Here is a 24,692-nt window from a genome sequence, read left to right on the forward strand (position 1 = left end):
ATCCCCCAGCCCTAAGCAACCCCTAAGTTACTATGTCTTTATGGATTTTCCTATGCTGGACATTTCATACAAATGAAGTCATACACTATGTCCTCTTTTGTGACTGGCCTCTTTCACTTCGGATAATGCTTTCAAGATTCATTCATGTTGTAGCATGAATCAGTACTTCATTCCTTTTTATTGCTGAAAATTTCATTGTATGGTTATACCACATTGTACTGAACTGTTCATCAGTTGGTGGACATACGGGTTGTTTCCACTTTTTGGCTTTTATGATTAATGCTGCTATGAACGTACACACACAAGCTTTTGCATGAATGTATGTTTTCTTTTATCTTGGACATATACCTAGGAGTGGAATCATCAATTGATTGCACTTGACCTTACCTAATTTTCCTGATTAACACTCCTGCCATTGTGTTTTCTTTTTACAAAATACAGAAAGACAGAGAGAGAGACAGAGACAGGCAGAGACACAGAGAGGCTGTACCTGCTCTGGTGTCTTGTCTGAAGTTCTTGAGGACATTCAGAATCAAATGATCTACAGCTGAAATGATGGCAGTCAAAGTGATTGGGTCAAAATATCCTACAAAGAAAAAGTTTTCTGGAAGAAAAAAGTTCTAACCTGAGTTGAGCTGCATGTATGAAGAGCTGGAGAAGAAGAGAAGGAAGAAGACACTCCAGCAGGGCCATAGCATAAGCAAAGTGCTGGTGAGTAGGCCGAGTACGGAGTACTTAGGGGATAAGTAGCAAGTAGTAGAAGGTGAGGTTAGAATGATTTATTGGGAATCACATCATCAAGGACTTTGAATAGCAGCCACAAGTGTTTGAGACTAAATTTTTATAGGTTTGAAGGAACCATTGGAGACTGTCGTCTAGGGACATCAGTCACAGGATCAGATCAAATGGACATGATCAGGGCAATGATGGGCAGGTGCAGGCAGGATAGACCAAAGCACGGACACATCTGTGATAGCAAGCCCCCATTCTTTGGAGGCTGTTGCAGCAATTCAGGGCTGAGGTAAAAGCTTTGAGGGTAGCCAGCTGGAAGCCAGTGACTTATATGGATTCAGTGGGCAAAAAAACAGCATTCATCATGGCACTGGTTCCCCAAAGGACCCGAGCCTATGTTCAGGGAACTCATCATTTCCCTATTATATAAATTGATTAGGTCATTCACAGTTGAGATTGATGCCAGGGGTTTGCCACTAATCAAGCTAGAATAACAAGCTGGAGGACAAGGCAGGTCCTTTGCCAGCTGGGCAAGGAGCAGGTCCAGAGGCACAGAACACTGCAGCAAAGCACTCTGTCCCTGACCTGGGAGTCTGGGCAAAGAAAACCACTGAGAGATCTGGCAATGCCCTTCAGCTGCATCTGGAGACTCCAGGGCCAACTCCTGGAATGACACTCTAGGACTTCTGTCAGAGCTGACCAGTCAAGTGGAATCCAGCCCTGGAGGCCCACGGCTAGACTGTCCTCCCTGCCTGCACAAGCTTGTACAGATGGGGGTATGGTAGGGGCTTGTAGAGATGGGGGTATGGTAGGGATGGGGGAACAGGCTGGGGTGACACCAGTGGTGAGCCCAGGGGAGGCAAAGGCTTGAAGAGAGTAGTTGAAGTGCATTTTGCCAATAGTAACAATAGTCTGTAATGGCAAAAATTTGTGTTTACATAAGGCTCCCACTGTGCTCCAGAAAAAGGAGGCGAGGGCTCTATATTCTCAGTGGATGAAATGTTCTCCCCCTCACACAAAGCTTCCCCCTGCCCCTTTCTCAGAAGACCACTGCGAAGTTAACCACATGCCATCCAGTACCAGTAAGGCTGGTTCTGACTATGCTAGTGGTGGATCCTCTCCCATTGGCCACCCCCCCTAACACAAAGGGGAGTATAGTTGGCTCCGTCCATAAACTGGAGGAGAACGTCTAGGAAGATCCAAGCCTCCGATGTGCCCTGGTTTGGGTAAAGCAACATCTGAAGTCAGATGCCTTTCAGCTTCTGGACAGCTCTCTTGCCCAAACCCCACCCCTACCCCCTGCCCTCCAGTCTCCAGGTCGGGGCATGCGGTCAGAAGGACCTGGTTTCCAGGCTTTCAAATGCTCAGTGAACGGTGGAGGCTTGCTCAGGAACGACTTGGAGTCCCCTGACGCTTAGGGGACTGACAATGCCACTACTTTGGGTCGGCCTTAGCTTGAGTGTTTTCTGCTGTGGAGACCAGACCGCCCGAGACTTGGGGTGGGGGGCTAGTTCTGTATTTAGTCACGGTTCACCCACCTAGCGTAGCTAAACACAGCCTCCATAATTATCTTCATTTTCTGTTATCTGTATCGTCTCATCATCATCAGGGTCCCCCTCTCCTGTGGAAGCGGGACGGACGGAGAAGGGGCTGGCTGCCAGAAGAGGACGGTTTTCTGTCTGTACCAAGGACGTTCCTCGACACAGAACTTAGAGATCCCGGCGAAGGCGGCCCGCGGAAGGCGGAGAAGCTCCCGCGCTGGGGCCGAGCCCCCCACCGTGTTTCCCTGTGGCCACGCGGCGGAGGGGGCGACGATGTACACCCCCACACACACCCTCCTCAGCGCTCAAGAACCCAGCCTTCCCGCCGCCGGCCTCGGGGGAGCCAGCTAGTGGGCTCTCCCTGCACCTCCTCTACCCACCCTGCCGCAGCCAGGTTCTTATCCAGCGTCCCCCGCCCTGGACCGGAGGGTCAGAGGGTTGGGGTGACGAAGGGAGATCCAGCAGCCGGTGGGCCCGAACGCTTCCTCCTCCGGTGGCACCTTGGTCCTCTACTCGCTCTTGACTCCTCCCCCGTCTCTATTCCGCAGCGTCCCCTCCCTGTCAGCACTCCGCTTCCGCGACCGCACCTGCCTTAGGGGTTGAGGGGACACAAGGGAGGTAGAAAGGGAAACCGGGGGTTTGGGGGAGCACAGCGCAGCAGGGTGACCGGCTCGTCCCGCGCCGCGGGTCCCCGCAGCCCCAGCGCCGCCCGCCCGGCGGCTGCGGCATCGATGCGCTGTCCGCGGTGCTGACGCCGGCCGCCCGCTCGGTCGGGAGGGGGAGGAGACGCCCTCATTCTCCGGTCGCCCCGAGTCGACTGGCCCTTTCCCCTCTCCTAAGCGGGATCTTTTCCCCAAAGGAACCCTCCGAGACCTGGCGCTGTGGATGGATGCAGGAAGAAGACGCGAGCGACAGGGAACTTAAACTTCGGACTGGAGCTGGAGAGCCCGGTGTCAGGGCATTAGCGTCTTTCGGCCTCCAGCACCTGAGACCGCAGGACAACATCAAGTTGAGCAAAGTTTGGCGGCAGCTTGGACAGAAGGGAGGGATTCCGGAGCCGAAGCGCAGGGAGGGACTGGACGGTGTTCCCTGGCGGCGTGGTAGCCAGCACCGCAGTCCGGACACCTGCTTCGGTGCCCCGCATTAGTGCAGCCAGAACGACAGGGAGGCGTCGCAGCAGCCCAGCTCCCCACCCCTTCTCTCCCTTCCTTACTCCCCACCCCCCAACACCCCGCCCCGGGCGCCGGTGGCTCCGCCTCTCCGTGCCGGGCGGCTCTCCGGCTGGAGCTGGAAAGGGAGCGCTTCCCCGGACTCAGCTCGGTTCCGAGGCTCCGAAGCCGACGCCGCCAGCTCAAGCCCGGGGGCGGGAGCTGGACTGCCCACGGAGCCTGCGCCGGGGAGCCGCTGAGCCGGGAACGTCTCATGGGACGCGTCCGGGGTCTCTCTTCGTGCCCTGCTCTTCTGTCCCTGTCCTAGGCGCCCGGGCTCTACAGCCCGCCCCGCCCGCAGCCCGCGGCCTGTCTGGAGAGGAGTATGAGGCCCGGGGCCCCGTGGACGCCGGCCACAAGGCGGCAGGGGCCTACCTTGAGACCCCCGCGCCCGAGGGCGGCGGGTGAGGAGCCGCGGCAGCCGGCCAGGCGTCGGGGCGCAGAGAGGAGCGCCCCAGCTCCGGCGCCCGAAGGGCCGCGGGACCCGTGTGCGGCCTGAGCGCCGAGGAGGAGGCGGAGGCGCCCCGCCGTCCGGGCCCTGGAGGAGGCGGCGAGGGGCTCCGCGGCGGCCCCCGACCCCTGGTCACCATCCTCACGTTTCTGCTCCCGCGGGGGGGATGTCGCGGCCCGGGCCCCGAGCGCCGCCCCGGCCCCGGGGCTGAGCTCCGGACCATGTCCTCCCGCAGCCCCCGGCCCCCGCCCCGCCGCTGCCGCCGCCGCCTGCCGCGCCCCTCCTGCTGCTGCTGCTGCTGCCGCCGCTCACACCTCAACGAGGACACGGGCCGCTTCGTGCTGCTGGCGGCGCTCATCGGCCTCTACCTGGTGGCGGGCGCCACAGTCTTCTCGGCGCTCGAGAGCCCGGGCGAGGCGGAGGCGCGGGCGCGCTGGGGCGCCACGCTGCGCAACTTCAGCGCGGCGCACGGAGTGGCCGAGCCGGAGCTGCGCGCCTTCCTCCGGCACTACGAGGCCGCGCTGGCAGCCGGCGTCCGAGCCGACGCGCTGCGCCCGCGCTGGGACTTCCCCGGCGCCTTCTACTTCGTGGGCACCGTGGTGTCGACCATAGGTGAGCGGCGCGCCCAGCGGGCGACTTTCCTCTCCGCGTCTTTCACCTGCCGCCCTTCCCACTGCTCGGGGCTCGAGCCGCGTCCCTCGGCTCCCTCTTCCCTTCTGAGGCCCCGTTGCCTACTCTCATTTCGCCCTCTCCTCCCCACCCGTCCCCCTCCTCCTGCTCGGTCTCCCTCTTTACTGGCTTTCGGCGCGGGAGGTGGCCTGAGAGGCCCATCTCTGGCGCGCACCCAGCGGTGAATGCCTGGCAAAGAGGCCAAACGGGGAGAACCCTTACCCGGGCTCTGGGCAGACCGGGGGCCGCCCGCGCTCCAGCACTTGCCAACTGCGTGACCTAACAGCTTGTGCCTCAGTTTTGGCTTCTAAAAAAGGACTTGGGAGAACATGTATCAGGGGCCTGCTGCTTCCTTCTTATTTCTCACGCCCCTTAGTCCTCGGTTTCCTCATCCAGGTGATTTGGAAAGCCCTTCCTCTTTCCACTCACAGCGTTGTTATCTCCCTTCTCTTCTCCTTTCTTCTTTTACACGCGTTTTCCCTCAGAGTCCTCCAGCCCTTTTACCCTGGGGAAGGCGACCATTTCCCCAGACGAATCCCTAGATCTCCTTAGCATCTTTTTTTTTTTTTTTTTTTTTTTTTTTTACAGTCTACACCACCTCATTAGACTTGGAGAATAGGACTTCAGCCGCTCTGGTTCTGGTTTTCTCCTCTTACTTCCCCCCTCCCCACTTCCAACTTCCCCTCCAATTTCTTGACCTCTCTTCTTTGTTACTTTGCTATCTTTTCCAACCAATAGTGGCACCAAGGGGGTAGCTTGGGTGCAGGGGGTAGTTTCTCTATACTTTCCATCATCCCTTCCTCTTATTTTTTGGTAAAATAGTTCATGATTTGCAACTGTGCAAAAAATGCTGTGTAACTATTCCTCGAAGCCCCCCTATTTCTTTCGCCCCTCCTCTGAGCCTCTCTTGTAGAGACTGTGGAGCCATCACTGCTCCCCACTCCACCCTGTCCCTCTCTTTATTCTCCTCTCACCCACTTTCCCCATCCCCCCCTTTCCCTGGGCCCTGGGTGTCACGTGAAACAGACCTCTTCCCGTTACTGTATAGAGTGCAGAATAAATACAAGATTTTCACTTTGGCAAGACTTTGTGTCTCATCTCCTGCTTCCAGTCCCAGGGTGGAAGAAGGCACTTGGCTGGTCATGCCTCTAGTCACCCCAAAGCACTATCCCCCGGTGGTAGTTTTGGAGGAGGGGACTGGATTCACTGGGCTGAGAGGTGAGGGATTGCACCGCACGCCTTCTGTGGGTGGGTTCTGGGCTGGATTGGTATGCCAGCTTAGAGACGGGGGAATGGACTAACTGACCAGTGTAAGCCATTGTAGGTGGCTGCTGGGAGGCAGAGAGAAAGACTGCATCCATGTGCAGAATATGAGCAGCTAGAGATGGCTCTCTGAGTGTATATGTATAGTCTACGAAAGGGCTTCCTTTCAATGAATTTTCATGTGTCATGTTTGATCTGATGACTTTAAATAGAAAAGGCAAATGTGGCCCAAGTCCAAAGTACACACAAATTGGATAAAAATACCATTTAAAAGCTATATCATGTTGTTATGGTGATTGAAGATATAAAATGACCCCCTTAAAAAAAATCCCCTTTTAAGAGCTGCATCAAGTTGCTATAGCAACTAGAGGGTTTTTTTTTCTTTTTTTTTAAGTGCTTTAAAAGTACTAAAGATGCTTAGTCCTGGGAGATGACATCATGTGTTCATAGCTCATTATTGATTTATGCTCTTCCTCTTGTAAACACACCCTTTTGCTTTCACCTAGAGGCAACCTGTGCACATGCTGGGCAGCCATAGCCTTTCGTTCCCAGCTGTGTGCTCTGACCTTGGCTTCCTAATGGAACCCACAGATTAAGGGAAAGGTGGTAGCAGTGTCCCCTTCCCCTACAGGCCATGAGTCTCTCCAAATGGGGCCTCATTCCAGTGACCTGTGGTCTCTGTGCCTTTCTGATGATCTCCCATCAATGCCTTCATTCACTGCCCAGCCATGGCTTCTACAGCTTCTGTCAGTTCTTGGCACAAAATCAAGTCAGGGTGTTGGTAAATTGTCCCAAGCCCGAGCCCTTAATCTACGAGCAGGATTGGCTGTTCTTTAGTCAAGCAGAAAGAAACTATGTTCTCTTTCTTGATTTGTGTTTGGCTGGCTGTTCTTTAGTCAAGCAGAAAGAAACTATGTTCTCTTTCTTGATTTGTGTGTTGGGATGTAGGCAAGCATTGTAGGAGGCTATGCTGAAGCTGGTGGCTGTGTTACAAGTGACCCAGCACATTGTTTCCAAAATCTGCTGCAGGGAGATATTTATCTCTGAGAAGAGCTGCACTCAGGACCAGAACCAGCCAGTGGACAGCTCAGCATTGAACTAGCCCCTTTGCAGAGGTGCCAAGAGAGCCACACAAGTAGCAGGGTCTCTGTCAGTTATCCACCTGCTGATGTGGTCTGGGGCAGTGGTTCAAAATGGTCACTTCTGTCAGATAAGTTCTGCTGAATCCTGAAGTAGCATGATTTTTATTTCAGGCTCCTCTTGCAAAATGTACTTGGATGAGATTTAAGTAAAGACCTACATACGTCAGTTTCACTTCTGTTTATGTAGTTCCTTTCCCTTAAATGCCCTGAGTCTTCAGAGAAAATTATTATTACTGGTGCTTTTATGGATTCTGCAGCTCAGGGAGCCAAAGCTGAATCCAAAATGGGCAGTCAGTATTCTCTATCTGCCACCTCATCCAGCGAAGAGGAAAATTAGCATGCACTCAGTTTTATTTGCATATCACAGTGTGTATGGTCCATGCAGCAGTGTGGACATTTTCTTGTATTGTACAGACCCAACTAAATGATTCAACTAGACTTCAGTGTAGAAAACCCTTTCTTCATTCATCCCATAAATATGATATATTGTGTATATCAGGCCCCAAGTGCTAATATGTTGACAGGTTAAAGCTTATTCTACAAGAAAAAGGTTGAAGCATATTCCAACATGGGCAGTTGGATTGCAGTGTTCGTGAGCGCCACATCTTGGCTAGCCTCACTAACGATGACTGGAACGGGGGGTGGGTCCTTGGGTCCAATCCCATGGGGCTCAGAGTGTTAAGGGACGTGTCTCAGGTCACAGTTCATTATGTATTCAGCTGGGTCCAGAATCCAAGTGATGCAGTGTTTATTCTACCAGTTTCATTGATATAATTCGTGGGCACATTCCTGTTTGAGGCTGAAGTATTTAATAACGGGTGTGTGTGTGTGTATCTGTGTATGTGTCTGACGGACACTGCAGCAGGGCTGAGCAAAAGGACTGGTCTGTTGGTCAGGCCAACAGTTGATTAAGTCCAGAGAAAACTTGAAAGATCAGACACATCTTAGAGGTCAGACAGACTAGAAGCATCTGGTAAGTCTTAGACAGCTGGGAAGGCAAGAGCCCGTACCAAGAAGGTTAGTAACAGAAATGCTAGCAAGTAGGAGACATTCGGGTAAATTCTGGTCCAAGGACAGCAGCCACTTTCTCTCTGCCTTTTTTTGCACGTGTGTGTGTGTGTGTGTGTGTGTGTGTGTGTGTGTGTGTGTAGGGAAGGGGAAGAAGGGGCAGGAATGGGCCTTCAGCTAGAGGGAGACACAGAAGAAAAATTCAGGTGTGGTTGTGTGTACTCATGTTAGATGAAACACCATGATGAGGTAGAATATTTGTCCCGACATTTGGCTTGAACAAGGCCCATATCCGGAGCTAGGTAATTTGCAACTGTCCACACGACATAGACCCAGTGGGAAGATTTGCCAGTGGTTGTTCAGTGGTAGTTGAGGCTGAATAGAAAGTCAGTCTGAATAGCTTAAGCAAAATGAAAATCCACTTTGTGGTCTAAATTATTCATATTGATTGCTTACACTGAACTGAAATCCTGGGCAATTATTATTTCTGCCATTTATGCTATATGACATATACCCAGGGGGTTGAAATCAAGTTTGTTTTAATGTAAATACATCCATTTATTCATCCCTCCATTTAACAAAATCCAAGACAAGCAGAACTCATAACCATGCATGTGTCGCCTCTGGCATGTTGTTATCTGCATCTCCCATGATTACATGAACTCCTAAAGAGAAAGACACTGGCTGGTGTTCTTTTAGTACTAAGTAGTATTCTTGGAGTCAGGCCCTAGCTCAAAGATATTCAAACAATCCAAAGAGTATTAATCCATCATTTCACATCCTAAAGGATGTTTTATTGGTTTACTTTGAAAAGATTAAAAGGAAACTCTCCACTGGGGTTTTAATTATACAACTGCTGTCAGATTTACACATAGGGAAGAACATATTTAAAAGTCTCTCTCAAATGGCAGCTTGATATAAACAGAAATATTTTTGCTTCATTTTATTAGGTTTTCTGGCAGCATATTTTAGCTATAAAGCTAAAACCATGCCGCTGTAGCCGGGATGGTGTAGGTATAAGAGATGTCACTTTTGGCACTGCATAATTTAGCTTGCTACTTTCAGAATTAGGCATACTTAATTATTCAGCTGCAAGATTAGTAACAAGTCCTAACTTTTTACTTCTTTTTTAACATGGAGTTTTAAAAATGTTTTTGCTTCAAAGGAAACTTAGACATTATGAGTCCGAAATGTCACTCCCACATTTACATTCGGTTTTCTTCTGACATGTATGTAATCCAGCTGGAGGCGGCTCTGATGCCGGGAATGAAATACATTACCCAGAAGGAGAGGAGTACCTTTCCTCACTTATTTCTCTCATCAGCTATTTTTTATTGGAAGATGATGCTATGACAACTTTGAAGGACATTTAGGGGAAAAAATCCATCATTAGATTTGAAGCTGTAGACGGAGAGCAAGGAAATGCATTCTAATTCACTGCTCCATCCTCAGCACCCAGCGCTGAACCCAGCACATTGTAAATAGTCAATAATTATAATAACTCATAATACTCTGCCCTAACATAACTGTTTTCATTTTTGCAAGTTCCCCTGCAGTTCTTTGTCACCTTTTGTAGGAAAAAGAAAGGGAACTACTTGACAAGCGCTGAGCTGCTTTTGGTAACATTTTTTTATCAGTGTTGTTTCCATGTTTCTACATACTAATTTTAATGGGTGCATAATATTCTATCTAACTGATGTTCTGTAATTTACTACCCCTATTTCTGTGTAGCTGGGTGTGGTTCCCAATTTGGGGGCTGTTGTGAGTAATGCCACAGTGATCATCTTTATGAAGATGGCCTTTTCTTTATGCAATATCTCCTTCAGTTGCGTTCCCAGCAGTGAAATGGATAGTCAGGGTACACTACCATCTTCAAGGCTCTTGGGGCCAGTCCCTTTGGAGTGAAGGACTGTCTCATCTCTCCTGAGCTGAGCCTACAACCTCTACAAAGCCTAGAAGAGACTGGACAGTTACCCAGCAATTGCCCCCATGGAAACAGGCCACAGATTCACTTGGTTTTCTCCAGGATTGCACTCACTCCCAGGAGCTGAGCTGACCCCTGAACAAGTCAGTGACTAAAGCACCTTCAGCCTCCCTTGCTTTAATGAGAGCCACTTCCTCTGGGAAATTTTGGATGGGTGGAGAAGGGCAGGAAGGAAAACGGGAGCAGCTGCCCGGCCGTCAAAGACAGAGACGGGGTACCTGGACCTTCTTCCTTCCTGTCCCCTGCATTCCCAGGGATGTCTGCCACCACTCCTGGGCCAAGCCAGTTGAGGGAGAGGGTTCTTCCCTTTGGTCCTGACTGTGCCCAAGGACCCCAGCCCGGACTGGCCCAGAATTGTGCCACATGGAGCAGACATCTACCTCTAGAGTATTCCAGCTGGAAAGCACCACAAAAATCCTCCAGAACTTTCCCCAGGCATTTATACCATTTTGTCAACAAAAGCCAACAAGCAGCCTATTACAGAAAACGGGGGAGCTGGAGCCCCACCCATCAGACCTCCCCTTAGATGCCATGTACTCCCTGAAAGCTTCTCTGAGGAGCCCTAGTGCTCCTCCAAGACCAACCTGAAGAGGGTTAAGTTAGCCTTGTTCCTCATTTTACATAGGTTCAGAGAAGGAGAGAGGTTGTTCAAGGTTGCACAGCAAGTCAGAGGGGCATTTGCTGAGAGCTGGTGCTGACCCAGGACCTGCCTGTGGACTCTGAGGTCCTTGAGCTCTCATGCCGCCTTGGAAAAGTTTCCTGAATACTGCTGAAGATCTGTCTGTGTCACACACACACACACACACACACACACTCACTCTCTCTCTCTCTCTCTCTCTCACACACACACACACACACACACACACACACACACACCTGCAAATGATGGGACAAGTACAGAACCAGATCCTGCCATGGCTCTTTTGAGCAGATACCAGTCTTCCCGGAAGGGGTGAAAGTTAAACAGTACATCAAAGACAAAGGGGAAGAGCTTGGAGGGAGGGGGGTAGGGCATCTGAGGAGCAGCAAAGTAAGTCGAGTGCCTTGGAGGGTCCTCCAGGCAGAAGCTCCTGCTGCATCTGAAGGCCGTGGGGGAGCCTCAGGTCTGCGTTCGAAGGTGGAGCTCAGGGCTCCCACCCCCGTCAGCTACAGTGGGACTCTCCGTGCCCTTGCGTGGTGACCTCAGATTCAGAGGAGGTGAGATGGAGCAAAAAGCCACTGTGTTCCTGTGCACAGCTCCAGCCCAGGGTCTTCCCTAGTCTCCTAGCCCTCCCCTTGCTCCTGCCCAGCTCCACTGACCTTCCCAGGATCCAGGGCTTGGCCAGGGGCTGCCAGCCAGCCAACCAGAATGTGGGGCTGAGGTGGGCGCGCTGGGCAGTCTCAGGCTGTGATCTCACCTGGGGTCAGTGGCAGGGTTTCTACGAGGTGAAGTTTGGGGAGGCATAGGGTCTTGAGGCTCTGAGGACAAAGGACTTTCCATGGGACTGAGACAATACAGGAGAGGTGCTGGTAGAGAGTGAGAGAGAACCGAAGCCCCTTGGCTCACCCCAAGCCAGCCCTTGGCAGCTGCCACCACGGCTGTCAGGCTCTGGCCCCAGGAAGTCCTGTCCTAAACCAGGCCATTCCCTAGCCAACCGCCAGCTCTAATTCTTGGGGGACCGTAGCAGCCAGTGGCTCTGGTGAGGATGTTCTGGACCATCTGTGAGTGTCACCTCTTCCCTGGGCTTGGGCAAGCCCAGCTCAGGACTAAGCTCCCAAGCTCACTAGCAGGATGGGTGTGCAGGGCCCTGTGAAGGACTAAGCTCTGGGGGACCCACTGTCACTTCCCCCAGATCCCAAGTGACTCCAGGATGGAGCTTCCAGTAACTTGTAATTTGAAGTTTTACAGTGTCTGGATACAACGTCATTATTCTCACAGTAACAGATATTGCCAACCAGGAAGGCAGGGTAGCACAGAGCAGTGCTTCTCAGTCAGTAAAGTGCATGCAAGTCACCAGGCTCTTGTCAAAGTGCAAGAGGACTTTCTGTTCAGTAGGTCTGGGTGGGACCTGAGACTGCATTCCTCATTAGCTCCCAGTGACGCCCATATTCTTGGTTCCCAGACCGCACTGGGCATAGCACGGGAAGAGAGACGCAGCAGTGAGTCAGGAACTGGCAGCCTGGACCCGCTCTGCCCCTCACTGACTGCATGGCTGTGGGCAGGACACGTCACCACGCAGGGCCTCAGTGTCTTCATTCCTAAAAGCAGGGAGTGCCAGGGTCACTTGGGTCCCTTCCAGCTCTGATGTTCTCATATCTGGGAAGGCTATTCGCTCACATCCTTTGATGCAGTTTCGTGCAGGCTAAATGCACCAACTCTGCAGACTGGGTCCCAGTCCCAATTCCGCCACTGACAAGCCATGTGCTCCCAGTGAGAGGATGTGCCTCTTACCTCAGTTCCCTCCTCTGTAAAGTGAGGATAGCAATGCTTCCTACCCCACGGGCGCCTACAAGGGTTGAATGAGCTAATCCACGTGTGCAGTGCCTGGCAAACCCTTGGAAAGCATCAGCTCCTCAGAACTGGGCAAGCCTCCTGGGTGAGCCCTGGGCTGCCACCCTGCACGGGGGGAAACCGAGGCCCAGTTCATCGCCGACCCACCACTCTGCGTACAGCCCTCTGGGTCTCAGCTGCCCCTGCACTGTGGCATCTGCCACCCTCTCATCGGCCGCTGTCTCTGGGGCATGTTGCTGTCCTACGCTGTTACGTAACTGGCCCGGGAGGGTGCTTTTTAAAATGCACTTTCTTTGGTTCCTCAACTAGAAGGTCTTAATAATTCCTCATGTGTGTGCTCTTTGATCTTTTTAAAGAAGCTGTTTGGTGAATAACTGAACAAGTGACTGAGCGGTGGTTTAGACCACTGTCCCCCGGTACGTCCCTGCTTCTCACCCCCAGAGGAGGGCCCTGGGGAGCCACACCCCTGCCCACCATCCTGGTTTAGTGGGCTGAGGCCTCTTGGCAGTGCTTGGGCTTAGGGGGAGGTCGTGGAGCTGAGACCAGCAGAGAGGCCAGATGGGGCTGAGGCCAGGCCTCACTACGCTTCTCTGAGGCGACTCTGGTGTTGGGACTGCGGGTGGAGGGGGCTGCTGGATGGCACTGAGGTGAACAGCCCCATTTTGGGTGGGAGCCAAGGTGCTGCTCCAGGTCCCCAGGCCCAAACCTTACTCTGTACCCTTCACCCTGGGGCTATTCAGCTCCCCTGCTGGGTAGAAAAGCATTCCCTGTCCTAGGGCAGGACAGGGGAAGCTGCAGGGCCTGCCAGCATGTTCCCCCTCCAGACTCCACCAGGCCGGCAGCCAGGGCCTTTGTTCCAGGGAGCAAGAGGGTGACCAAAACATCGCTGGTCTCACTAATTGTCACCCCCCCCCACACACACACGTCGTGCTTGCCCGTTTACTGTGTTTTTACCCATGTTTACTCAGGAACCTCCCCCAAACCCTGGGACAGCGAAGAGGATGCTATTATCCCATTTCACAGATGAAGAAACAGGCTCAGAGAGGTTAAGCGATTTGCCTGGGTTCACACAGCAGGGAGTCAATGGCAGGATAGAGGATTCAGGGCTCCTGACTGTATAGCATCCTTTCTGTTGCCCCTGAGCCATGCACGACCACAGAGGGAGAAGAGTCACAGCCCAGTCTGGGGTCTGCTGGGGGGTGGGGGGCAGAAGAGGTGAATATGAGGTGGTGTCAGCAAGGGCTCAAGCACAGTTTAGGGATTTGGATTTGGCTGTGCTGTGCTCCTTGTAGCCCCAATGGCTACACTGAGCTTTCCATCCTACACAACCCTGCACCCTTTCTGAGGGAGGCTGCGGGCAGGCAAAGCATGGTGCTTCACACAGAGCTCACTACAACTCTGGGAGCCGTTGATGGGAACTTTGGGGGCCAATTGCACCAAGCTCTTGCCCAGAGAAAGGACCTCATGAGCTGAGGGCCCTCAGCCTTGCACTCGGGATAGCAGCAGTGGCCACGGAGCGGCGGGACCAGAAAAGCAAATAACCAGAATGTCTGCACTTGAGCACATCAGCCAGGAAAGTCTGGGCACACGGCCAGCTCAGGACTGTCCAAGGTCATGTCCTGGAGGCAAACCCACCCAGACATTGAGGGAAGGCATGAAACCAAGCACCTGCTGGTGCACCCCCAGCTCTAGCCACTGTTAACTTCTGGCCATCCCTCCTGCACCCCACCCCTGAACCCCAGGCACATTCAGCCTCCAGGCCATTGCTCAGGCTGTTTTCTCCACCTGGAACGTTCTTCCCTTTCTCTCCATTTTCCACCACGTGAACTTGGACTTCAAGGCGCAGCTCAAACGAGGCCACTAGAGCGAGACCTTCTTGGAGCCCCTCTTACTGCCCCCCAGGCACGTGCTCATTACCTGTTTCTATGCCAGTTTCCCTGGCAATAAAACCAGCCTCTGTTCAGTGGGGTAAGGTATGGTAAAGGCTGGCACCGGACCCAGAACATCATAGGTATCCTTTCTCCTTCCTCCAGGTCAGGAGCTCTGTCTTAGTAGTGCTTGTCACTGCTGCAGTTAATGACAATAATAGCCATATGGCAGCAGCCAGGCATTGAATGACTGCTGTAAAGTGGGCACCGTGTATGGAGATGGGGATAATTGAAAAGCAAAGAGGTAGTTTCTGCAAATCATGGAGCAGAATGCTTGGCACAAAGTAGGCGATTAATCAATGTTGAATGGATGGAATGAATAAATGAGTGTGAGTAACTGAAAACCTTGGACTGCTGGAAATAATAAAAAGAGAGTGGAAAAACCTGGGCCCAGGCTGGGCTCCAGGAGCCTCCCAGCACCCCCGTCTCCCTCCCCGCCTGGCAGGTGTGCAGGAGACAGCTAGCTCATTCTGGCTGGGGCTCCCCTGGCGGACAGTGCTGTCTCCGTGGCTCTCTGAGTCAGCTGGGTCCTTGTCCTACCCTGCCTGGGGCCCGGCAGAATCACTGGATTGAAACCAAACCAGACAATTCTGAGCCTCAGCCCCCAGAGCCCCAGGAGTGGTGGGAAAAGTTCAGTTCTGAACAATGAGGCCAGGCTTCTGGCCCCAGCTCTCCCACCGACCCAGATGCCCCCATCTGGCCCTGGCCTTGGCCGCAGCTTCCAGCCACAAGGAAGCCCTGCTGAATTCTGCCTCTCGGCTCAATAGTTCTACCTTTTCCATCACCAGCCCATGGCACACCCCTTAGAAACCAGATGTTGGCTCACAAATTGGACAGAAGTTTTATCAGTAACTAAATGCAATTCCACAAATCCAGAAAACCACCCCTATCCACACAGCCCAGCACCATCACAATGCCTCTAAAAATACTTGGGGAAGCTTTTATTGGAATGGGGTGTCCCAGCTTTCTGGAAAGTTACAATTGAGATAAACACAAGCCCCAAATCGCACTCCGCGTGACTTTTCCCTAATCCTTTCCAAATGGCCACAACCTCATTCCCTTGCTGCCAAGCGTTCTGAATTCTGAGCACCTCGTGGTGAGCTGCTCACACCATGACCTGCCAGAAAAGCTTCAGGGACAGCCCAGGCCGGAGAGGGAAAGGAAAACACAAAACTCTGCCCACGTTGAGTGAACTGCGGGGCCTGATCCTCCCAGCACCCAGGAACCTGTCTCTCCTGTTCTCTGCTCCATCACCCAGTGCCTGGCATCAGGCTTGGCACATGGGAGGGGCTCCACGAATATTTGTGGAAAGAACATAAATTTGAATAATTGGCCGTTTCCAAGATTTTCATCTCTACCTAGGCACCAGTTTAAGAAAAAGTAAAATACGAAAATCTCCACTTACAAATCAGATAATGATTCACTTTGTAAAAGAAAGCTTCAATGTGCAAAGGTATTCACTCCGGGGCTTCTGTATGTAGCCAGGCACACCAGTGCATTTACAGTGAGATGCAACGTGCAGCCAGTATGTCAGGAACCCAGCAGCCACATCAAGTCCCCTTTACTGCCATTGCCACCTTCACACAAACCCCAAATCCCTGAGGCAGCCCAGTGCCTAAAGTCAAGGGCTTCTGGTCGAATTAGTGAGCAATACACATGACCCAGTGGGCAATTCAGAAGTGGGTGTTTCAAGAGCTAATGTGGGTAGTGTGTCTTGTCCTGACGAGCTGCCCAGGTTCACTGGAGCCATCCAGCCGACGGAGCATATGCCCAATGTACGGAAAGTGCCTTATAAAGCTCCTCGATGGGCTTCCCTGGTGGCGCAGTGGTTGAGAGTCCGCCTGCCGATGCAGGGGACGTGGGTTCGTGCCCCGGTCCGGGAAGACCCCACATGCCGCAGAGCGGCTAGGCCCGTGAGCCATGGCCGCTGAGCCTGCGCATCTGGAGCCTGTGCTCCGCAACGGGAGAGGCCACAACAGTGAGAGGCCCGCGTATCGCAAAGGAAAAAAAAAAAAGCTCCTCGATGTGCATTGTTCAGCCAGGCGGGTGGGTATTGTATGTGTCTCCATTTTAAGAATGAAGAAATCTGCAACACCAAGAGACAGCTTGCAGTGCAGTGTAGTGGTTAGGCACAGGTGCTGAGGGCCCCGGCCTGGGTTAGCATTTCAGCTCTGTCATTCACTGGTGGGGTTGCCAGGGAACATCTCCTGTTCATTCACTGAAGAAGTCTGGCTCACTGCCTTCCTCTTCACCCCTCTCCAGTCTCCCAGGCGTGATCCATCCAAGACCCAGGCCTCACATTCGTTGACCGTCTCACCTGCAGCAATGTTTTTGTCTGTCCCACTCTGGCAGGTACTGTGTTCTACCCATGTCCTTGCTATGACCAGTGAACTGCACTGCCTTCAAAGCTCACCTTCTGATCACCACCTCCCATCCTTCCAGCTGTCATCCTCTGTTGCCCCAATATAGTATTCCTTGGACCCCAAATGGGCAGTCCCCTACTATGTTCCCATCATCTTTTCTGGGCCCTCATTTCTTTTCTAATCCAGCTTAGATTCACTCCCTCTGCAAGCATCCTTAACTTCCTTGCCTCTCTCTCTCTCCCTGCATTGTGTCCCTGTCCGCAACTTGGTACCATCAAAATGCCAGCTTTCCACCTATTCCTTACCTGTACCCAAGCCGCTACACCTGGTTGAAGAAAACCATGCAAACATGCTGACTGCTCCAACTTTAGTGACCCTGGGGACCAGCCGGACACTCCATGCTGGCAGACCCTCCTACTACCTGCCTATTGTGTCAGTTCACCACTTATCCCTCTTCTTCCCACCTCCAGCCTCCCATAGCCCTCACTCTCTGCTCACATTTCACTGAGAAAATAAAAGTCATCAGACAGGGACTCTCATCTTTACAACCGCAAATCCATTCATCATGTGGAGCTGCTTCTTCCTTATGATAGCAGACAGATTGTCCACTTTCAAATGCCTGCTTCACTGGGTCTCATCCCCTCCAACTTTCTCAAAGACTTGTTTCTGCCATGACCCTCCCCATACATTGTCAGTCTGTCCTCCACTGGCATGCAAAAATGCTGTCTTTTCTTTGTTCTTAATAGACCCCTCCCTTGACCCCTGCATCACCTTCCAGCTACCTCCCCATTTCTCTGCTTCTCTTTACGGGAAAACTTCTCCAAAGGGTAGTCAACATCTCCCTTCCTCCCCTGGATCCACATCAATCCAGAATCTACCCCATATTTCCACTGAGTCTGCTCTTACAAGATCCCCCATGGCCTCCTTTCTGCTAATCCAGTGATGACTTCCCTGTCTTCATCTTACTTAGCAACTCAGCAATACTTGATACCACTGGCCATTCCTCCTTGAAATCCTCTTTTCTCTTGGTTTCTGAGACATCATGCTCTCCTTGACCCTCACTGGCTGCTATCCTGTCTCCTTCACTGATCCCCTCCTTTGTGTGATCTCTCATTGTTAGAGGACCCCACATTCAGTCCTTAGACCTTTCTCCCTGGATTCTCTCTCCAGACAATGTCACTTAACCTGTAGGGGAAGAAAACTTTTTTCCTCTATGCCCTTAGGTTTTATACCTGGAGTACTGCAAATTAAACTGACAAAAAACAGATTAACATGAGAAAAGTCTTATTATGTATGCATATGGCGGGCTTCATAGAAAAGAACTGACAATCCAAAGAAGCAGTTAAGCCTGAGGCTTATATACCATTTTAACAAAAAGCAGTAAATTGTGGAGAAGTGATAAGGCAAAGGCAAAAGGGTTTGGGCTTCTAGGAGTGGTATATTGTGAGAAGGTAAATATATGGGGGAAAGGAAGGTAAGGGTTATTTTAGTAAGGTTTGTTGTGCAGACTCCAATTTGTGCAGTCGTGGAGTGAGAAGTGTCTCTGGTTATTAAGAGTTGTTCTTTCCTGGTATAGTTGAGGCGGGGGGACACCTTCACAAAGGAAAATTTATACCCTACCTTTGGGCAGATAGGGGAAGGGTAGAGAGCTTTTCCTGAGTCTGCTGTTTCTCTATTGCCTCCAGCTCAAAATAATCCTTATGCCAAAGTTGCATATTTTGGGGTCACATCCTCTGATCCCCTTCACACCCCATGGCTTTAAAGCCCACCTATCTGCTGATGACTTCCAGAAGAATAACCCCAATCTTCCACACTATGCTTCAAGACCATAGGTCCACGGGCCAACTTGACATTTCCACGTGGATTTCTAATATGTATTAAAACTTAAAAAGACCAAAATAGAACTGTTGGTTTCTGCTTTGTTCCAGTCTTCCTCATCTCAATAAATGGCACCATCGTGAAGAGCTGTCCTGATTCCTCTCTCTCTCTAATTTTCCATATTCATCATCAAATCCTGTCAGCTCAATCTGTAAAATACATTCCAATTTCATCCCCTGTCTCTGTGCCCATCACTACTGGTCTACTCTGATCAAAACCACTGTATGTTGCTGGGGCAACTAAATCAGTCTCCTAACCAATCCTCCAGCTTCCTTTCTGCCTCTTGACAACCTCTTCTCCACACAGCAGCCAAAGAGGTCTTTAAAAGTATACATCAGTCAAGCTCTTCCCTTATTTGAAACCCGCCAGTGATTCCCCATTGCAGGAAATCTGACTCCTCACCATGACATGCAAGGCCCTGTGTGACCTGGCCCTGCCTCCTCTCAGCCTCACTGGTACTGCTCTCCCCTTTGCTCAACTCATTATGGTGTCCAGACTGGACTTATTAGACCTCAGGGCATTTGCCTTTGCTGTTCCTGCTCCTGGGAGTTCAGCTCCCTGGGTCTTGGCATGGCTGACTTCTCAACCACATTCAAGCCTCAATATCTAAAACTGAAATGTCACCCCTTGAGGAGCCTTCTTTAACTACCTGATAATAATAGTATCCCCCACTCACCCCCAGCCGCTGTCCATCACACTACAGTCTTATTAGAGCGTGTACCACTTTCCTAAACATCCAGTTCCTGTATTTACTTGTTTGTTGCCTGACCTCTAGCCACTCCCTGCTCCATGAGAACAGGGGTCTCGTCTCCTCACCCACTGTTATATTCCCAGCGCACAGCACAGCACTTGGTGTTTGTTGAACAAATGAACAAACTTCCAAAGCTTCTGTTTTAACATCTATAAAATGGGAATAAAACAGTGCCTATCTCACACAGTTGTTAGGAGAATTGTATGAGACCATGAATGTAGGTGCTTCATCTGGCCACGGCATTTAATAAGCACTCTAATATGAGCTAGTGTTTTTATTAATAATTTGGCTGAGATCACACAGTGGGTGGTAAAGCTGGACCCCAAATCCTTTGCTCATTCCAGCGTGTCTGATGCCACCTCTCAGGTTGCAGGGTAGGCCTGGGGGAGCAGTGTGAGTGAGGTCAGGACCAGCCTGCCTTAGGCATGTTGAGGACCAGCAACAGGTAAAACTGCTTTAATAGGTTTAGGTCATATCAGAGGGTCTTGAAAGCTGGGCAGAAACGTCTTAGACTTGGCATGGGGAGCAATAAGGAGCCATTACATGTTCTTGAGCAAGAGTGTAAAGTGATGATAAGTGTTTGAGAAGAGGATTCTGGCTGATTAGTCACTATATAGTTATGCCATTAAATCAGGCAATCTAGTTAGTGTAAATTGCCGGTCTCTAGACTGCCTGGAAAGAACCAGATAATTTGAAGTCCCTTGTTTTGGCTGTTCACTTCGAACATTTAAATCAGCCCACTACGAGCTGTCCCCTTCATTTTATGGGGAGCTTACATATCTCTATAGGTGGCAAATCCTTAAGTTTGTAATATCATCTCTGAACTGCTGTGTGATTCCAAACTCATTCAAAAGATTGCCAATGTGTATTGTTTCTTCATGAGCTCTAAGTGGCTCATGATATTTGAAAGTTCTAATTTTATAGCCAGCGGTGTACACACTTTGAGCAAAGAGCAGAATTTGGCACATTTGACTTAGCAGCTGTGTACAAATCTTTCTCACCATGATGTCTGCCTCATGGGGTTGTGGGGAGGACCCCACATAATAGGCCAAGGGTCAGTAAATGTTTGTTGTTTTGTTTATGTGTGTTTATGCTGAATATTTGTGTGCAGAGTGATTTGGGTGGAGAGGGCTAGGGATAGGGGCCGGGCATCCTGTGGCCTTTGGAAAGGAGAAGAGAAGGTGCGAGAGATGTTCTCAGGAGCCAAAGGGCAGGATCTAGTGACCAGCCCTCACCAGGACTCAATGTGACCCCCACTAATCTTGGCTCTCACTCTCTGTTCCTCCCCCATTTCTTGACATCAAGATCACACATGAAGATCCAGGGAAAGGGGCTGACCGTGGGCCTGGGGATCTCTGTGATGCATCCAGAGATTTGTGTGCACGTCTAATAATGGGAGGAAGGGGGATGAGGATACTGCAGGTGCACAGGAGGTGGGAAGTGAAGTCAGGCTGAGGCTGGGGGAGAAAGCCCCTCCTCCAAAGCTGGGTTCAGCAGGGCAGCCCTCCCCTCCCTGCTCAGAGGTTGCTGAGGGCAGCCTCCTGTGCCCTGCAGGTGAGAAAGACACTGGGAGAGGATGGCCTGAATGCAATGGAGGTTGGGGTGTAGCAATGACCTTAATTCATGTCGTCTTTGTCCCTAGAAATCACCTTCACCTTCTTCTAAATCCCTGGTTTACATATTTTTTAATGTTTTTCCATAAAAGTTTTTCTTCTTTTATAGCTGTTTATGGCTGAAGGGCACTCTAGCTTCAACTTGGTGCTGAGTACTCTGATTAATTCTATCCCAGCTCCTGACCCTCCCTTCTCCCCAGGGCTGAGCAGAGAGGAAAGAGCTGATGCAGACCCAGCAGAGAGAGGCCCACTTCTCCGTGTGAATGAATGAGCCAGCATCTGCAAGGCACTGGCTGTTCTCCCTTGTAATTTTTCCAGGGTTTCCAGCCACAGAGTGGTGCTACTGAAGTGACACACATGTCATTTAGAGCTCCTCCCAGGCCCTTTGAGCTATGTGCAGGGCAGCCTGTGGTTAGAGTTGAACTTTAAACCAATGGCTTGCCTTCCCCTGAACTGGCACCAAAATGTTTTTATGTATCAAGGAGTCTAGAACAAACTTGAGGTATGGATGCAGTGCGTGTGTGTACATGTGTGTGTCACTGATTTCACATTTTGTGTACAAAAGTGAATAAGCAAAGTCCCTGCTATATGGAGCTAACATTCTAGTTGGGGAAGGCAGTCAGTCAACAAATAAGTAAGTGTCAGACAGTGATAAATGCTACTGAAAAAAAAAAGGTAGGGCTTCCCTGGTGGCGCAGTGGTTGAGTCCGCCTGCCGATGCAGGGGACACGGGTTCGTGCCCCGGTCTGGGAAGATCCCACATGCCGCAGAGCGGCTAGGCCCGTGAGACATGGCTGCTGAGCCTGCGCGTCCGGAGCCTGTGCTCTGCAAGGGGAGAGGCCACAACAGTGAGAGGCCCGCCTACCGCAAAAAAAAAAAAAAAGGTAACAGAATGAAGAGTGATGGAAGAGGGGTGCTTTTTCTGATAGGGTAATCTAAAAGGGTCTCTGATGACATGACTCTTGAGCAAAGACATGGAGTGAAGCAAGGGAGCAAACCATGTGGCTACTTGGAGGAAGAGTATTCCAGCAAGTGCAAGGTCCTTAAGTAGGAGCTTGCATGGTTTACTGGAGGAGCAGCAAGGAGGCCAGTGTGGCTGGAGTAGTGTTTGAAGGAAGGTCAAGTGGGAGAGTGTTAGGATGTGAAGTCAGAACAATAGCCAAGGACTACATCATGTAGGGTCTGTGGCCCATGGCCAGGCCTTCAGATTTTACTCTGAGTAAAATGGGAGCCATTAGAAGGTTGTGAGAAGAGGAGTGAGATAACCTTATATGTGTAGGGGAGCAAGTATAGAAGCATGCAAACAAGTTAGGAGGCTTTTGAAATATTTTAGGTGAGATATCATGGTGACTTGGACAAGAGTGTGATGAGCAGTGTCAGAGAAAAGTGATTAGATCTTTCAGAATATCTTTCAGAAAACATATATTCACTGGGTGTAGAAATCTAGGTTGAATGGCTGTTTTTTTGTTTTGTTTTGGGGTTTTTTTGGCTGCATGGCATGCGGGATCTTAGTTCCCCGACCAGGGATCAAACCATGCCCCCTGCAGTGAAAGTGCGGAGTCTTAACCACTGGACTGCCAGGGATGTCCCTTGTTTTTTTGTTTTAATTTCAGCATTTAGAAGGTTGTTTCCTGGCTTGCACGTTTCTGACAAGAAGTCTGTGATTTTTATCTTTGTTTACATGTAAGTAACATGCCTTTTTTCCTCTGGCTGCTTTTCAGATTTTCTCTTCATTCCCTGATTTTCAGCAATTTGGTTGGGTTTTTTTGTTTGTTTGTTTTTTGCTTTTTAAAAAAAATATTTATTTATTTAGCCATGCAGCATGGCTTGTGGGATCTTAGTTCCCCAACCAGGGATCAAACCTGCACCCCCTTGCAGTGGAAGAGTGGAGTCCTAACCACTGGACCTCCAGGTAGTTCCGTCAGCAATTTTGATGTGCCTCAGTACAGTTTTCGTGCGTGTGTTTATCCTACTTGGGGCTTATTGAATTTCTTGGAGCTGTGTGTTTATAAATTTTATTAACTTTGAAAAAATTTTGACCATTATTTCTTCAAATAGTCTTTTTTTTTTACCCCTCACCATCTCTTGTTCGGACTCCAGTTACACATATGTTAGACCACCGATATTGTTTCACAGGTAACTGAGGCTCTTTATCTTTGATTTCTTTTTTGTTTTTCAGTCTTTTTTCCCCCTCACTGTACTTCATTTTGAATAGTTTTTATTGCTAGGTCTTCAAGTTCAATCTTTTTTTTCTGCAGTGTCTAATCTACTGTAAATCCTATCCAGTGAAATTTTTATTTCACATATTATATTCTTTATCTCTAGAAGTTCCACTTAGTTCTTTTAAACTTTTTTTCCATTTCTCTCCTCATTACGTTCATCTTTTTCTTCAAATCCTTGAGCATAGTTAATATATTTATAACAGCTGTTTAAATGTCTTTGCTCATTCCCTAATCTCTGCCATTCCTGGTTCTGTTTCTGTTGACAGATTTTTCTCTTGTTTGTGGATTACATGTTCCTTCTTCTTTGCATGTCTGATACATTTTTATTAGAGACCAGAACATTGTGAGTTTTACATTTTTGATGCTTGATTATGTTGTCTTCCTTTAAACAGGGCCGGACTCTGTTATGGCAGACAGTTAAGCTTCTCAGAGATAAGTGTGATCTTTTCCAGACTTGTTTTTAAGCTTTTTAAAGTCAGGTCTCAAAGAGCCTTTTCTCTGGGACTAATTTAGCCACAGTATCAGGCATAACCTTTCTGGGGCTCTCTGGAATGCTTTGTGTATTCACTGAAACCTCTCCACCCTGGCTGATGGGAACTCAGGTGATTCCTGGCTCTATGAGAATTCTGGGAATTATTTGGCTTACAGCTCTTTGGCAATTGTTCTTTCCTGGAAGTTGTTTTTTTTTTCTCCCTTGGTTTCACCCTATACGTGCACAGACTGTTATTCAGCCAAATACTCAGGGGAGCCCCTGCACAGATTTCTGGAGCTCTTTCTCTTGGTAGTGCCTTCCGCTCCCGTTTGCTACCCTGCAAGTCTGCCTTTTTTTTGAAGCTGCCTTGTCCTCCTTGAACTCAAATCTCTGTTTCTCAATTGCATGAGACTGCTGGGTTCTGGATCTCCCCTCCCTCTACTGTTGCCTGAAAATTGCCTCCAGGCAGAAAACCAGGGCAATCAAAGGTCTCACCTTGTTTGTTTCCCTCTCTCTCAGGAACCATAACCTTGTACTACCTCTTTTCCAGTGTCTGAAAATAATTATGTCATAAATTTTGTTCAGTTTCCTAGTTGTTTATGTTGGGAAAGAAATCTGGATCCAGTTATTCCCTCATGGCCTGAAGCAAAAACCAGTGGTTAGATTCTGGTTATATTTTGAAGGTAGAGCAGCAGGATTTGCTAATAGATCAGATGTAGAGTATGAGATAAAGAATCAAAAAGGACTCTAAGATTTTTGACCTTAACAACTGGAAGGATGGACTTGTCATTTACTGAGATAAGGGAAGCTTTAATAGAACTAAGGAGGGGGTGGTTGAGAGGGAGATGAGAAGAGCTCAGTTAAAATTTTTTTTTTTTTTTTTTTTTTTTTTTTGCGGTACGCGGGCCTCTCACTGTTGTGGCCTCTCCCGTTGCGGAGCACAGGCTCCGGACGTGCAGGCTCAGTGGCCATGGCT

At 50.1% G+C, this 24,692-nt stretch overlaps 1 protein-coding gene across 1 annotated transcript in view; it reads left to right on the top strand.

Annotated features, from left to right (window-relative positions):
• Window positions 1–3,514: 3,514 nt before the first annotated feature.
• Window positions 3,515–24,692, top strand: part of KCNK12 (potassium two pore domain channel subfamily K member 12) — a 57,864-nt gene continuing 36,686 nt past the window's right edge. The window contains exon 1 of the mRNA XM_081254044.1: window positions 3,515–4,544. Coding sequence (XP_081110170.1) covers window positions 4,154–4,544 — 391 coding nt within the window. The 5' untranslated portion in view covers window positions 3,515–4,153. The remainder of the gene's footprint in view (window positions 4,545–24,692) is intronic.

Source organism: Mesoplodon bidens (genome assembly GCF_964165515.1).
Source record: "Mesoplodon bidens genome assembly, chromosome: 14".
Lineage (NCBI taxonomy): Eukaryota > Metazoa > Chordata > Mammalia > Artiodactyla > Ziphiidae > Mesoplodon > Mesoplodon bidens.